At 38.0% G+C, this 14,820-nt stretch overlaps 1 protein-coding gene across 3 annotated transcripts; it reads right to left on the reverse strand.

The window, feature by feature from the left end:
* Window positions 1-983: 983 nt before the first annotated feature.
* Window positions 984-3,465, reverse strand: LOC125502119. 3 transcript variants are annotated; one of them, XM_048659850.1, is made up of 5 exons: window positions 2,192-3,465; window positions 1,794-1,979; window positions 1,434-1,711; window positions 1,191-1,256; window positions 984-1,124 (listed from the first exon to the last, which is right to left on the reverse strand). In XM_048659850.1, the coding sequence occupies exons 1-4, from the start codon at window positions 2,283-2,285 to the stop codon at window positions 1,236-1,238; spliced, it is 579 nt and encodes a 192-aa protein (XP_048515807.1). In that variant the 5' UTR covers window positions 2,286-3,465; the 3' UTR covers window positions 984-1,124; window positions 1,191-1,235. The 3 variants fall into 3 exon arrangements, with proteins under 3 accessions (XP_048515807.1, XP_048515805.1, XP_048515804.1); XM_048659848.1 differs by lacking the exon at window positions 984-1,124 and having other exon boundaries at window positions 1,206-1,693; XM_048659847.1 differs by lacking the exon at window positions 984-1,124 and having other exon boundaries at window positions 1,206-1,711.
* Between the last annotated feature and the right edge of the window lie 11,355 nt (window positions 3,466-14,820).

Consider the following 14,820-nt stretch of genomic DNA (forward strand, 5'->3'; position numbering starts at 1 on the left):
TGAGTTTTCATGACATTCAAAGATAAAAGTAACAGCTAACTTCCACAGTGTAGTATTTGTGGTTGGATCGCTAGGGATAGCATGTCATTGGTTTTCTAACGTACAAAGCATAAAAGCAAGCTCTTCGAACCTTATAAATCACAAAGCGTAGAATAGAGCAGTGGCGTAGAAGATATCAGTGAATGCATTGTGTACAAAAGTGCCAGTTCTTTGAGTACAAGGCTGGACAAGTGGATAGCATTGACAAGTGAGACGGATTGATCAAGGTGTAGCGAATATATCACCGAGAAGTGAGGTGTTTGTCCACAATGTGACACTTCGAGGTTAGATTGGGCTACGGTCGGTGGCTAGACTTTGTAATCTCATGCCAAACATGAAGCCAGTCAACGATGAGAGCTCTTAGCGCACAGGATATTTGCAATACTAATTATTCCCAACCCCTAGAGGTGTTAAATCAATGAATAAACGTCTTCAACTTCAATTGGACAATATTATATTTCAGCTAGCCTAACATTGGAGGATGGTGGTGTCAGCTAACTTCCACAGTGTAGTAATAATTTCTTAGCACTTTAAATCATGGGAATCTAATGAAAATTTCTTTGGCAGTTGAAAATTTTCCCCAAAAAAAAAAAATACTTTCACGGAATATGAAAACTTTAAGATTTCCAAAAAATTTGTTAATACTATAATAATCTTAAGCCAATAACAAAAATTGAACATATTATTATATCATATATGATAACACACACATGTAAAATATTACAAGAATTGTACAAAATCAAAATTTTTAAATATTAAACTTTATTAATTATAAAAACATGAAATGCACTTTTTGGTTTAATGAAAAAATACTAAATTATCGTAAAAAGGTTATAAGCTAATTTGTACGTAGAATTTAACTGTTTAAAACTTTTTTTTTTCAATAGAATTTGAAATTATCAAAACTTATTTTTAAGGAGTATTTAAAATTTTTCATTATTTATTAGCTAACTTTTCTAAAATGTTCAGAAATTTTTCATCCATCTCCATTCGCTCTTTATGTCTTTTACTCTTCTGTTGTTCATGTTCTTCTTTTTGCTTTAGTCTTTTTCCTAATAAAGTGGCAATTGGTGTCTTATTTGATTCTGAAATGAAATTCCATTTTTTACAATATTTTAGTGAAACAAAGCTTTCAGACGGAATTAACTTACTTATTGAACATCCACTATCAGATCCTCCCATACTATCATCACTTTCTAATTGTTTTTTTGATAGACCTGTGGAAGATGCAACAGCAATTGGATCACACCAAGCTTTTTTGGAAAAAATTTCTACCATTATCTAATAAAATTTGTGATACATTACGATAATTTTAAAGAAATATGGTCTGTATTATTATAAAAAAATTCGCTACATGTTGAAGTTAAGAAGAATATTAAAGAATTTATACGAACGTCAAAAAACTGCCAAGTCCTTCTGTCATTTCCCGATTTACTATTATGGTCTTTGATAGATTTGTAAGACTTTTTTAAGCTTCGTAGCTTAGAAGAACATTGTGGTCCAGTCACATCATGTCCTTTTACCTTCAATTCTTTGGCAACTTTTTCCCAAACTTTCTTTTGGGATATTTTTCCACTATTAAAGTCGTTTTCCATTGACCTGTAAGACTCTAATAATAACAACACACAAGGTGTACTCCACCTATACAAAGAAGCTGAAATGTAAACAAATGCTATTACAAAGTTAATTAACTCCGTCACATGCTATATGTGATAATTAAGATATTTATACAATTGATCATTGTTTATGAATACCTTCACTTTCTTGAGTTTCAGAGTTGGGATAAGCAGTATCCTCTGTATTGAGGAATTCTTCATCAATAAAATTATCAGTGCCATCATCAGAAAATTGAACATTTTCATCAGCAAGATCAGCGGACGTTGATGTTTGCGGTTGTTCATTTAAAGCTTTGTTCAAAAGTTGTGTCGCAAATAGTGTATCTATAATAAAAATAAGATTTTCACGAGTGAAATTTTAAATATTTGTCATAATTTTTTCAACAAAAAAATCACAAATTTTTAAACGTCGGCTAACTTAGTTTTCATTCATAAAGGTAGGTTATGTTATTGGCAATCAAGGAAAAATGTATATATTTGTATTGATTATAAGCTGTAATTACTTTTTTAAACTTGTTTCATATAATTATATTTACCTGTTGAGGCACGTTGAGCATCCGCTGCAGAAACATCCACATCTACTAAAATATCTCTTTCCGCATTAAATAATGTAAGTTTCACGGTCGCCATTTTTGTTGCTTTCAGTTTTGAAAGTGCCGCTAATTTTCTCAACGCTCACTTCAACCTACCTTTTCAGATGGGTCGTTGTGAGCTTCGCGTGAGCGTAAGTCATGACGTCATGAGTGACGTTTTCGCCGCGACCACAACGACCGCGGTCGTTATGTGGAACGACTAAAGGAGCATTTTGATCGTTGTGAGCGCTTAGTGGAACGCACCCCTAATCGGCGCCATATTGCTGGCCTTCGTTATTCGGTATAATCGATAATCGATTTTCGATCCTCGAATCACGAATTGCAACTGCGTTCATTCAGAGTTCCGTCCGGGTCAGTCTTCTCGTGGCATTCGGAGAGCTCGTATATTGAACCGGAAAAACGTATTTCACGTAGTGATCAGATCGTACGAAATTGAGTGCGACAAAGTGCATCGGTGAACTGAAATTCATGCGAGAAAACAGTGAGCGTTTATGAGTTTCATTAGTTTGATTTCATTCCTGATTTTATATCCGTGAACTAACGTTTAACTGTCATAAACTATCATATGTCAATGACCGGTTGGGTTACGTGGCCTAACTTGCTTATTTTATGTTGGAGATGCAGCCTATTGTCAACGTCGGCTGTTGACGCGAAGAACATTCTCAATATTAGATATTTCTAACCTCTGGGGTTATGAAGTCAATGACTAAACGTATTCAACTCTAATTGGACAATGTTATATTTGAGTTTTCATAACATTCAAAGATAAAAGTGGAAGCTAACTTCCACAGTGTGGTATTTGAGGTTGGACTGCTGCCGATAGCATGTCATTGGTTCTCTAACGTACAAAGTATAAAAGCAAGCTCTTCGAACTTCATAAATTGCAAAGCGTAGAATAGAGCAGTGGCGTAAAAGATATTAGTGAATGCATTGTGAACAAAAGTGCCAGTTCTTCGAGTACAGGGCTCGACTGGCGAGTTGAATAGACAAGTGACACGGATCGATCAAGGTGTAGTGAATATATCACTGAGAAGTGAGGTGTTTGCCCACAATGTTACACTTCAAGGTTAGATTGGGCTACCGTCGGTGACTAGACTTTGTAAATTTCATGCCGAACATGGAGTCAGTCAACGAAGAGAGCTCTTAGCGCGAAGGATATTTGCAATACTAATCATTCCTCATCCGTAGGATTATCAAATCAGTTATCAAACGTATTCAACTTTAATTGGACAATGTTATAATTGAGTTTTCATAACATTTAAAGATGAAAGTGACAGCTAACTTCCACAGTGTAGTATTTGAGGTTGGATTGCTAGGGATAGCATGTCATTGGTTTTCTAACATACAAAGCATAAAAGCAAGCTCTTCGAACCTTATAAATCACAAAGCGTAGAATAGAGCAGTGGCGTAGAAGATATTAGTGAATGCATTGTGTACAAAAGTGCCAGTTCTTTGAGTACAAGGCTCGACAAGTGGATAGCATTGACAAGTGAGACGGATTGATCAAGGTGTAGCGAATATATCACCGAGAAGTGAGGTGTTTGTCCACAATGTGACACTTCGAGGTTAGATTGGGCTACGGTCGGTGGCTAGACTTTGTAATCTCATGCCGAACATGAAGGCAGTCAACGATGAGAGCTCCTAGCGCAAAGGATATTTTCAATACTAATCATTCCTCACCCGTAGGATTATCAAATCAGTTATTAAACGTATTCAACTTTAATTGGACAATGTTATAATTGAGTTTTCATAACATTCAAATATAAAAGTGACAGCTAACTTCCACAGTGTAGTATTTGAGGTTGGATCGCTAGGGATGGCATGTCATTGGTTTTCTAACTTACAAAGCATAAAAGCAAGCTCTTCGAACCTTATAAATCACGAAGCGTAGAATAGAGCAGTGGCCTAGAAGATATCAGTAGATACATTGTGTACAAAAGTGCGAGTTCTTCAAGTACAAGGCTCGACAAGTGGATAGCATTGACAAGTGAGACGGATTGATCAAGGTGTAGCGAATATATCACCGAGAAGTGAGGAGTTTGTCCACAATGTGACACTTCGAGGTTAGATTGGGCTACGGTCGGTGGCTAGACTTTGTAATCTCATGCCGAACATGAAGACAGTCAATGATGAGAGCTCTTAGCGCACAGGATATTTGCAATACTAATCATTCCTCATCCGTAGGATTATCAAATCAGTTATCAAACGTATTCAACTTTAATTGGACAATGTTATAATTGAGTTTTCATGACATTCAAAGATAAAAGTAACAGCTAACTTCCACAATGTAGTATTTGAGGTTGGATTGCTAGGGATAGCATGTCATTGGTTTTCTAACGTACAAAGCATAAAAGCAAGCTCTTCGAACCTTATAAATCACAAAGCGTAGAATAGAGCAGTGGCGAAGAAGATATTAGTGAATACATAGTGTACAAAAGTGCCAGTTCTTCGAGTACAAGGCTCGACAAGTGAATAGCATTGACAAGTGACACGAATTGATCAAGTCGTAGCGAATATATCACTGAGAAATGAGGTGTTTGCCCACAATGTGACACTTCGAGGTTAGATTGGGCTACGGTCGGTGGCTAGACTTTGTAATCTCATGCCGAACATGAAGCCAGTCAACGATGAGAGCTCTTAGCGCAAAGGATATTCGCAATACTAATCATTCCTTACCCGTAGGATTATCAAATCAGTTATTAAACGTATTTAACTTTAATTGGACAATGTTATAATTGAGTTTTCATGACATTCAGAGATAAAAGTAACAGCTAACTCCCACAATGTAGTATTTGAGGTTGGATTGCTAGGGATAGCATGTCATTGGTTTTCTAACGTACAAAGCATAAAAGCAAGCTCTTTGAACTTCATAAATTACAAAGCATATAGTAAAGCAGTAACGAAGAAGATATTAGTGAATGCATTGTGTACAAAAGTGCCAGTTCTTCGAGTACAAGGCTCGACAAGTGAATAGCATTGACAAGTGAGACGGATTGATCAAGGTGTAGCGAATAAATCACCGAGAAGTAAGGTGTTTGCCCACAATGTGACACTACGAGGTTAGATTAGGCTACGGTCGGTAGCTAGACTTTGTAATCTCATGCCGAACATGAAGCCAGTCAACGATGAGAGCTCTCAGCGCAAAGGATATTTGCAATACTAATCAATCCTCACCCGTAGGATTATCAAATCAGTTATTAAACGTATTTAACTTTAATTGGACAATGTTATAATTGAGTTTTCATGACATTCAAAGATAAAAGTAACAGCTAACTTCCACAGCGTAGTATTTGAGGTTGGATTGCTAGGGATAGCATGTCATTGGTTTTCTAACGTACAAAGCATAAAAGCAAGCTCTTCGAACCTTATAAATTACAAAGCGTATAATGAAGCAGTAATGAAGAAGATATTAGTGAATGCATTGTGTACAAAAGTGCCAGTTCTTCGAGTACAAGGCTCGACAAGTGAATAGCATTGACAAGCGACACGGATCGATCAAGGTGTAGCGAATATATCACCGAGAAGTGAGGTGTTTGTCCACAATATGACACTTCGAGGTTAGATCTGGCTACGGTCGGTAGGTAGACTTTGTAATCTCATGCCGAACATGAAGCCAGTCAACGATGAGAGCTCTTAGCGCAAAGGATATTTGCAATACTAATCATTCCTTACCCGTAGGATTATCAAATCAGTTATGAAACGTATTTAACTTTAATTGAAAAATGTTATAATTGAGTTTCCATGACATTGAAAGATAAAAGTGACAGCTAACTGCCACAATGTAGTATTTGAGGTTGGATTGCTAGGGAAAGCATGTCATTGGTTTTCTAACGTACAAAGCATAATAGAAAGCTCTTCAAACCTCATAAATTACAAAGCGTATAATAAAGCAGTAACGAAGAAGATATTAGTGAATGCAATGTGTACAAAAGTGCCAGTTCTTCGAGTACAAGGCTCGACAAGTGAATAGCATTGACAAGTGAGACGGATTGATCAAGGTGTAGCGAATATATCACCGAGAAGTGAGGTGTTTGTCCACAATGTGACACTTCGAGGTTAGATTAGGCTACGGTCGGTGGCTAGACTTTGTAATCTCATGCCGAACATGAAGCCAGTCAACGATGAGAGCTCTTAGCGCAAAGGATATTTGCAATACTAATCAATCCTCACCCGTAGGATTATCAAATCAGTTATTAAACGTATTCAACTTTAATAGGACAATGTTATAATTGAGTTCTCATGACATTCAAAGATAAAAGTGACAGCTAACTGCCACAATGTAGTATTTGAGGTTGGATTGCTAGGGAAAGCATGTCATTGGTTTTCTAACGTACCAAGCATAAAAGCAAGCTCTTCGAACCCTATGAATTACAAAGCGTATAATGAAGCAGTAACGAAGAAGATATTAGTGAATGCATTGTGTACAAAAGTGCCAGTTCTTCGAGTACAAGGCTCGACAAGTGAATAGCATTGACAAGCGACAAAGATCGATCAAGGTGTAGCGAATATATCACCGAGAAGTGAGGTGTTTGTCCACAATGTGACACTTCGAGGTTAGATCTGGCTACGGTCGGTAGGTAGACTTTGTAATCTCATGCCGAACATGAAGCCAGTCAACGATGAGAGCTCTTAGCGCAAAGGATATTTGCAATACTAATCATTCCTCACCCGTAGGATTATCAAATCAGTTATTAAACGTATTTAACTTTAATTGGACAATGTTATAATTGAGTTTTCATGACATTCAAAGATAAAAGTGACAGCTAACTGCCACAATGTAGTATTTGAGGTTGGATTGCTAGGGAAAGCATGTCATTGGTTTTCTAACGTACAAAGCATAAAAGGAAGCTCTTCGAACCTTATAAATTACAAAGCGTATAATACAGCAGTAACGAAGAAGATATTAGTGAATGCGATGTGTACAAAAGTGCCAGTTCTTCGAGTACAAGGCTCGACAAGTGAATAGCATTGACAAGTGAGACGGATTGATCAAGGTGTAGCGAATATATCACCGAGAAGTGAGGTGTTTGTCCACAATGTGACACTTCGAGGTTAGATTAGGCTACGGTCGGTGGCTAGTCTTTGTAATCTCATGCCGAACATGAAGCCAGTCAACGATGAGAGCTCTTAGCGCAGAGGATATTTGCAATACTAATCAATCCTCACCCGTAGGATTATCAAATCAGTTATTAAACGTATTCAACTTTAAGAGGACAATGTTATAATTGCGTTTTCATGACATTGAAAGATAAAAGTGACAGCTAACTGCCACAATGTAGTATTTGAGGTTGGATTGCTAGGGAAAGCATGTCATTGGTTTTCTAACGTACCAAGCATAAAAGCAAGCTCTTCGAACCCTATAAATTACAAAGCGTATAATGAAGCAGTAACGAAGATGATATTAGTGAATGCATTGTGTACAAAAGTGCCAGTTCTTCGAGTACAAGGCTCGACAAGTGAATAGCATTGACAAGTGAGACGGACTGATCAAGGTGTAGCGAATATATCACCGAGAAGTGAGGTGTTTGTCCACAATGTGACTCTTCAAGGTTAGATTAGGCTACGGTCGGTGGCTAGACTTTGTAATCTCATGCCGAACATGAAGCCAGTCAACGATGAGAGCTCTTAGCGCAAAGGATTCTTGCAATACTAATCAATCCTCACCCGTAGGATTATCAAATCAGTTATTAAACGTATTTAACTTTAATTGGACAATGTTATAATTGAGTTTTCATGACATTCAAAGATAAAAGTAACAGCTAACTCCCACAATGTAGTATTTGAGGTTGGATTGCTAGGGATAGCATGTCATTGGTTTTCTAACGTACAAAGCATAAAAGCAAGCTCTTCGAACCTTATAAATTACAAAGCGTATAATGAAGCAGTAATGAAGAAGATATTAGTGAATGCATTGTGTACAAAAGTGCCAGTTCTTCGAGTACAAGGCTCGACAAGTGAATAGCATTGACAAGCGACACGGATCGATCAAGGTGTAGCGAATATATCACCGAGAAGTGAGGTGTTTGTCCACAATATGACACTTCGAGGTTAGATCTGGCTACGGTCGGTGGCTAGACTTTGTAATCTCATGCCGAACATGAAGCCAGTCAACGATGAGAGCTCTTAGCGCAAAGGATATTTGCAATACTAATCAATCCTTACCCGTAGGATTATCAGATTAGTTATGAAACGTATTTAACTTTAATAGGACAATGTTATAATTGAGTTTTCATGACATTCAAAGATAAAAGTGACAGCTCACTTCCACACTGTAGTATTTGAGGTTGGATTGCTAGAGATAGCATGTCATTGGTTTTCTAACGTACAAAGCATAAAAGCAAGCTCTTCGAACCTTATAAATTACAAAGCGTATAATGAAGCAGTAACGAAAAAGATATTAGTGAATGCGATGTGTACAAAAGTGCCAGTTCTTCGAGTACAAGGCTCGACAAGTGAATAGCATTGACAAGTGAGACGGATTGATCAAGGTGTAGCGAATATATCACCGAGAAGTGAGGTGTTTGTCCACGATGTGACACTTCGAGGTTAGATTAGGCTACGGTCGGTGGCTAGACTTTGTAATCTCATGCCGAACATGAAGCCAGTCAACGATGAGAGCTCTTAGCGCAAAGGATATTTGCAATACTAATCAATCCTTACCCGTAGGATTATCAGATTAGTTATGAAACGTATTTAACTTTAATAGGACAATGTTATAATTGAGTTTTCATGACATTCAAAGATAAAAGTGACAGCTAACTTCCACAATGTAGTATTTGAGGTTGGATTGCTAGAAATAACATGTCATTGGTTTTCTAACGTACAAAGCATAAAAGCAAGCTCTTCAAACCTCATAAATTACAAAGCGTATAATAAAGCAGTAACGAAGAAGATATCAGTGAATGCATTGTGTACAAAAGTGCCAGTTCTTCGAGTACAAGGCTCGACAAGTGAATAGCATTGACAAGTGACACGAATTGATCAAGTCGTAGCGAATATATCACCGAGAAGTGAGGTGTTTGCCCACAATGTGACACTTCGAGGTTAGATCTGGCTACGGTCGGTAGGTAGACTTTGTAATCTCATGCCGAACATGAAGCCAGTCAACGATGAGAGCTCTTAGCGCAAGGGATATTTGCAATACTAATCAATCCTCACCCGTAGGATTATCAAATCAGTTATTAAACGTATTTAACTTTAAACGGACAATGTTATAATTGAGTTTTCATGACATTCAAAGATAAAAGTAACAGCTAACTTCCACGGTGTAGTATTTGAGGTTGGATTGCTAGGGATAGCATGTCATTGGTTTTCTAACGTACAAAGCATAAAAGCAAGTTCTTCGAACCTCAACAATTACAATGCGTATAATGAAGCAGTAACGAAGAAGATATTAGTGAATGCATTGTATACAAAAGTGCCAGTTCTTCGAGTACAAGGCTCGACAAGTGAATAGCATTGACAAGTGAGACGGACTGATCAAGGTGTAGCGAATATATCACCGAGAAGTGAGGTGTTTGTCCACAATGTGACACTTCGAGGTTAGATTAGGCTACGGTCGGTGGCTAGACTTTGTAATCTCATGCCGAACATGAAGCCAGTCAACGATGAGAGCTCTTAGCGCAGAGGATATTTGCAATACTAATCAATCCTCACCCGTAGGATTATCAGATCAGTTATTAAACGTATTCAACTTTAATAGGACAATGTTATAATTGCGTTTTCATGACATTGAAAGATAAAAGTGACAGCTAACTGCCACAATGTAGTATTTGAGGTTGGATTGCTAGGGAAAGCATGTCATTGGTTTTCTAACGTACCAAGCATAAAAGCAAGCTCTTCGAACCCTATAAATTACAAAGCGTATAATGAAGCAGTAACGAAGATGATATTAGTGAATGCATTGTGTACAAAAGTGCCAGTTCTTCGAGTACAAGGCTCGACAAGTCAATAGCATTGACAAGTGAGACGGACTGATCAAGGTGTAGCGAATATATCACCGAGAAGTGAGGTGTTTGTCCACAATGTGACACTTCGAGGTTAGATTAGGCTACGGTCGGTGGCTAGACTTTGTAATCTCATGCCGTAGATGAAGCCAATCAACGAGGACAGCTCTTAGCGCAAAGAATATTTTTAATAATAATTATTCCTAACCCCTAGGGGTATTAAATCAATGAATAAACGTCTTCAACTTCAATTGGACAATATTATATTTCAGCTAGCCTAACATTGGAGGATGGTGGTGGCAGCTAACTTCCACGGTGTAGCATCTGAAGTCGGAGCGCAGCTGATCCCTCGTTATTGGTTTTCCAATCTCCAAAGGACGCAAGCATACTGTCGGAACCTTACAAATTACAAAGCATACGATGAAGCAGTGAACAAGATGATGGAATTAGACGCATCGTCTACCAAAGTGCCAGTTCTTCGGGTACCAGGTTCGAGAAGTCGGTGAGTTGATTTCTCCTATAAATCTTTCAACATATGCTTTGATATATCGTATAGAAGAGCAACACGTTCGTGAGATGTGTTGGGGATGAATTTGCGCCGTATAGGTAGCTATCTAATCGGCGCCATATTGCTGGTTTTCGTTATTCGGTATAATCGATAATCGATCTTCGATCCTCGAATCACGAATTGCAACTGCGTTCATTCAGAGTTCCGTCCGGGTCAGTCTTCTCGTGGCATTCGGAGAGCTCGTATATTGAACCGGAAAAACGTATTTCACGTAGTGATCAGATCGTACGAAATTGAGTGCGACAAAGTGCATCGGTGAACTGAAATTCATGCGAGAAAACAGTGAGCGTTTATGAGTTTCATTAGTTTGATTTCATTCCTGATTTTATATCCGTGAACTAACGTTTAACTGTCATAAACTATCATATGTCAATGACCGGTTGGGTTACGTGGCCTAACTTGCTTATTTTATGTTGGAGATGCAGCCTATTGTCAACGTCGGCTGTTGACGCGAAGAACATTCTCAATATTAGATATTTCTAACCTCTGGGGTTATGAAGTCAATGACTAAACGTATTCAACTCTAATTGGACAATGTTATATTTGAGTTTTCATAACATTCAAAGATAAAAGTGGAAGCTAACTTCCACAGTGTGGTATTTGAGGTTGGACTGCTGCCGATAGCATGTCATTGGTTCTCTAACGTACAAAGTATAAAAGCAAGCTCTTCGAACTTCATAAATTGCAAAGCGTAGAATAGAGCAGTGGCGTAAAAGATATTAGTGAATGCATTGTGAACAAAAGTGCCAGTTCTTCGAGTACAGGGCTCGACTGGCGAGTTGAATAGACAAGTGACACGGATCGATCAAGGTGTAGTGAATATATCACTGAGAAGTGAGGTGTTTGCCCACAATGTTACACTTCAAGGTTAGATTGGGCTACCGTCGGTGACTAGACTTTGTAAATTTCATGCCGAACATGGAGTCAGTCAACGAAGAGAGCTCTTAGCGCGAAGGATATTTGCAATACTAATCATTCCTCATCCGTAGGATTATCAAATCAGTTATCAAACGTATTCAACTTTAATTGGACAATGTTATAATTGAGTTTTCATAACATTTAAAGATGAAAGTGACAGCTAACTTCCACAGTGTAGTATTTGAGGTTGGATTGCTAGGGATAGCATGTCATTGGTTTTCTAACATACAAAGCATAAAAGCAAGCTCTTCGAACCTTATAAATCACAAAGCGTAGAATAGAGCAGTGGCGTAGAAGATATTAGTGAATGCATTGTGTACAAAAGTGCCAGTTCTTTGAGTACAGGGCTCGACTGGCGAGTTGAATAGACAAGTGAGACGAATTGATCAAGGTGTAGCGAATATATCACCGAGAAGTGAGGTGTTTGTCCACAATGTGACACTTCGAGGTTAGATTAGGCTACGGTCGGTGGCTAGACTTTGTAATCTCATGCCGAACATGAAGCCAGTCAACGATGAGAGCTCTTAGCGCAAAGGATATTTGCAATACTAATCAATCCTTACCCGTAGGATTATCAGATTAGTTATGAAACGTATTTAACTTTAATAGGACAATGTTATAATTGAGTTTTCATGACATTCAAAGATAAAAGTGACAGCTCACTTCCACACTGTAGTATTTGAGGTTGGATTGCTAGAGATAGCATGTCATTGGTTTTCTAACGTACAAAGCATAAAAGCAAGCTCTTCGAACCTTATAAATTACAAAGCGTATAATGAAGCAGTAACGAAAAAGATATTAGTGAATGCGATGTGTACAAAAGTGCCAGTTCTTCGAGTACAAGGCTCGACAAGTGAATAGCATTGACAAGTGAGACGGATTGATCAAGGTGTAGCGAATATATCACCGAGAAGTGAGGTGTTTGTCCACGATGTGACACTTCGAGGTTAGATTAGGCTGCGGTCGGTGGCTAGACTTTGTAATCTCATGCCGAACATGAAGACAGTCAACGATGAGAGCTCTTAGCGCACAGGATATTTGCAATACTAATCAATCCTTACCCGTAGGATTATCAGATTAGTTATGAAACGTATTTAACTTTAATAGGACAATGTTATAATTGAGTTTTCATGACATTCAAAGATAAAAGTGACAGCTAACTTCCACAATGTAGTATTTGAGGTTGGATTGCTAGAAATAACATGTCATTGGTTTTCTAACGTACAAAGCATAAAAGCAAGCTCTTCAAACCTCATAAATTACAAAGCGTATAATAAAGCAGTAACGAAGAAGATATCAGTGAATGCATTGTGTACAAAAGTGCCAGTTCTTCGAGTACAAGGCTCGACAAGTGAATAGCATTGAAGAGTGAGACGGATTGATCAAGGTGTAGCGAATATATCACCGAGAAGTGAGGTGTTTGTCCACAATGTGACACTTCGAGGTTAGATTAGGCTACGGTCGGTGGCTAGACTTTGTAATCTCATGCCGAACATGAAGCCAGTCAACGATGAGAGCTCTTAGCGCAAAGGATATTTGCAATACTAATCAATCCTTACCCGTAGGATTATCAGATTAGTTATGAAACGTATTTAACTTTAATAGGACAATGTTATAATTGAGTTTTCATGACATTCAAAGATAAAAGTGACAGCTAACTTCCACAATGTAGTGTTTGAGGTTGGATTGCTAGGAATAACATGTCATTGGTTTTCTAACGTACAAAGCATAAAAGCAAGCTCTTCAAACCTCATAAATTACAAAGCGTATAATAAAGCAGTAACGAAGAAGATATCAGTGAATGCATTGTGTACAAAAGTGCCAGTTCTTCGAGTACAAGGCTCGACAAGTGAATAGCATTGAAGAGTGAGACGGATTGATCAAGGTGTAGCGAATATATCACCGAGAAGTGAGGTGTTTGTCCACAATGTGACACTTCGAGGTTAGATTAGGCTACGGTCGGTGGCTAGACTTTGTAATCTCATGCCGAACATGAAGCCAGTCAACGATGAGAGCTCTTAGCGCTAAGGATATTTGCAATACTTATGAATCCTTTCCCGTAGGATTATCAGATTAGTTATGAAACGTATTTAACTTTAATAGGACAATGTTATAATTGAGTTTTCATGACATTCAAAGATAAAAGTGACAGCTCACTTCCACACTGTAGTATTTGAGGTTGGATTGCTAGAGATAGTATGTCATTGGTTTTCTAACGTACAAAGCATAAAAGCAAGCTCTTCGAACCTTATAAATTACAAAGCGTATAATGAAGCAGTAACGAAAAAGATATTAGTGAATGCGATGTGTACAAAAGTGCCAGTTCTTCGAGTACAAGGCTCGACAAGTGAATAGCATTGACAAGCGACACAGATCGATCAAGGTGTAGCGAATATATCACCGAGAAGTGAGGTGTTTGTCCACAATGTGACACTTCGAGGTTAGATCTGGCTACGGTCGGTAGGTAGACTTTGTAATCTCATGCCGAACATGAAGCCAGTCAACGATGAGAGCTCTTAGCGCAAAGGATATTTGCAATACTAATCATTCCTTACCCGTAGGATTATCAAATCAGTTATTAAACGTATTTAACTTTAATTGGACAATGTTATAATTGAGTTTTCATGACATTCAAAGATAAAAGTGACAGCTAACTGCCACAATGTAGTATTTGAGGTTGGATTGCTAGGGAAAGCATGTCATTGGTTTTCTAACGTACAAAGCATAAAAGGAAGCTCTTCGAACCTTATAAATTACAAAGCGTATAATACAGCAGTAACGAAGAAGATATTAGTGAATGCGATGTGTACAAAAGTGCCAGTTCTTCGAGTACAAGGCTCGACAAGTGAATAGCATTGACAAGTGAGACGGACTGATCAAGGTGTAGCGAATATATCACCGAGAAGTGAGGTGTTTGTCCACAATGTGACACTTCAAGGTTAGATTAGGCTACGGTCGGTGGCTAGACTTTGTAATCTCATGCCGAACATGAAGCCAGTCAACAATGAGAGCTCTTAGCGCAAAGGATATTTGCAATACTAATCAATCCTCACCCGTAGGATTATCAAATTAGTCATTAAACGTATTCAACCTTAATTGGACAATGTTATAATTGAGTTTTCATGACATTCAAAGATAAA

This window comes from Athalia rosae, chromosome 8, assembly GCF_917208135.1.
Source record: "Athalia rosae chromosome 8, iyAthRosa1.1, whole genome shotgun sequence".
Taxonomy (NCBI): Eukaryota; Metazoa; Arthropoda; class Insecta; order Hymenoptera; family Athaliidae; genus Athalia; species Athalia rosae.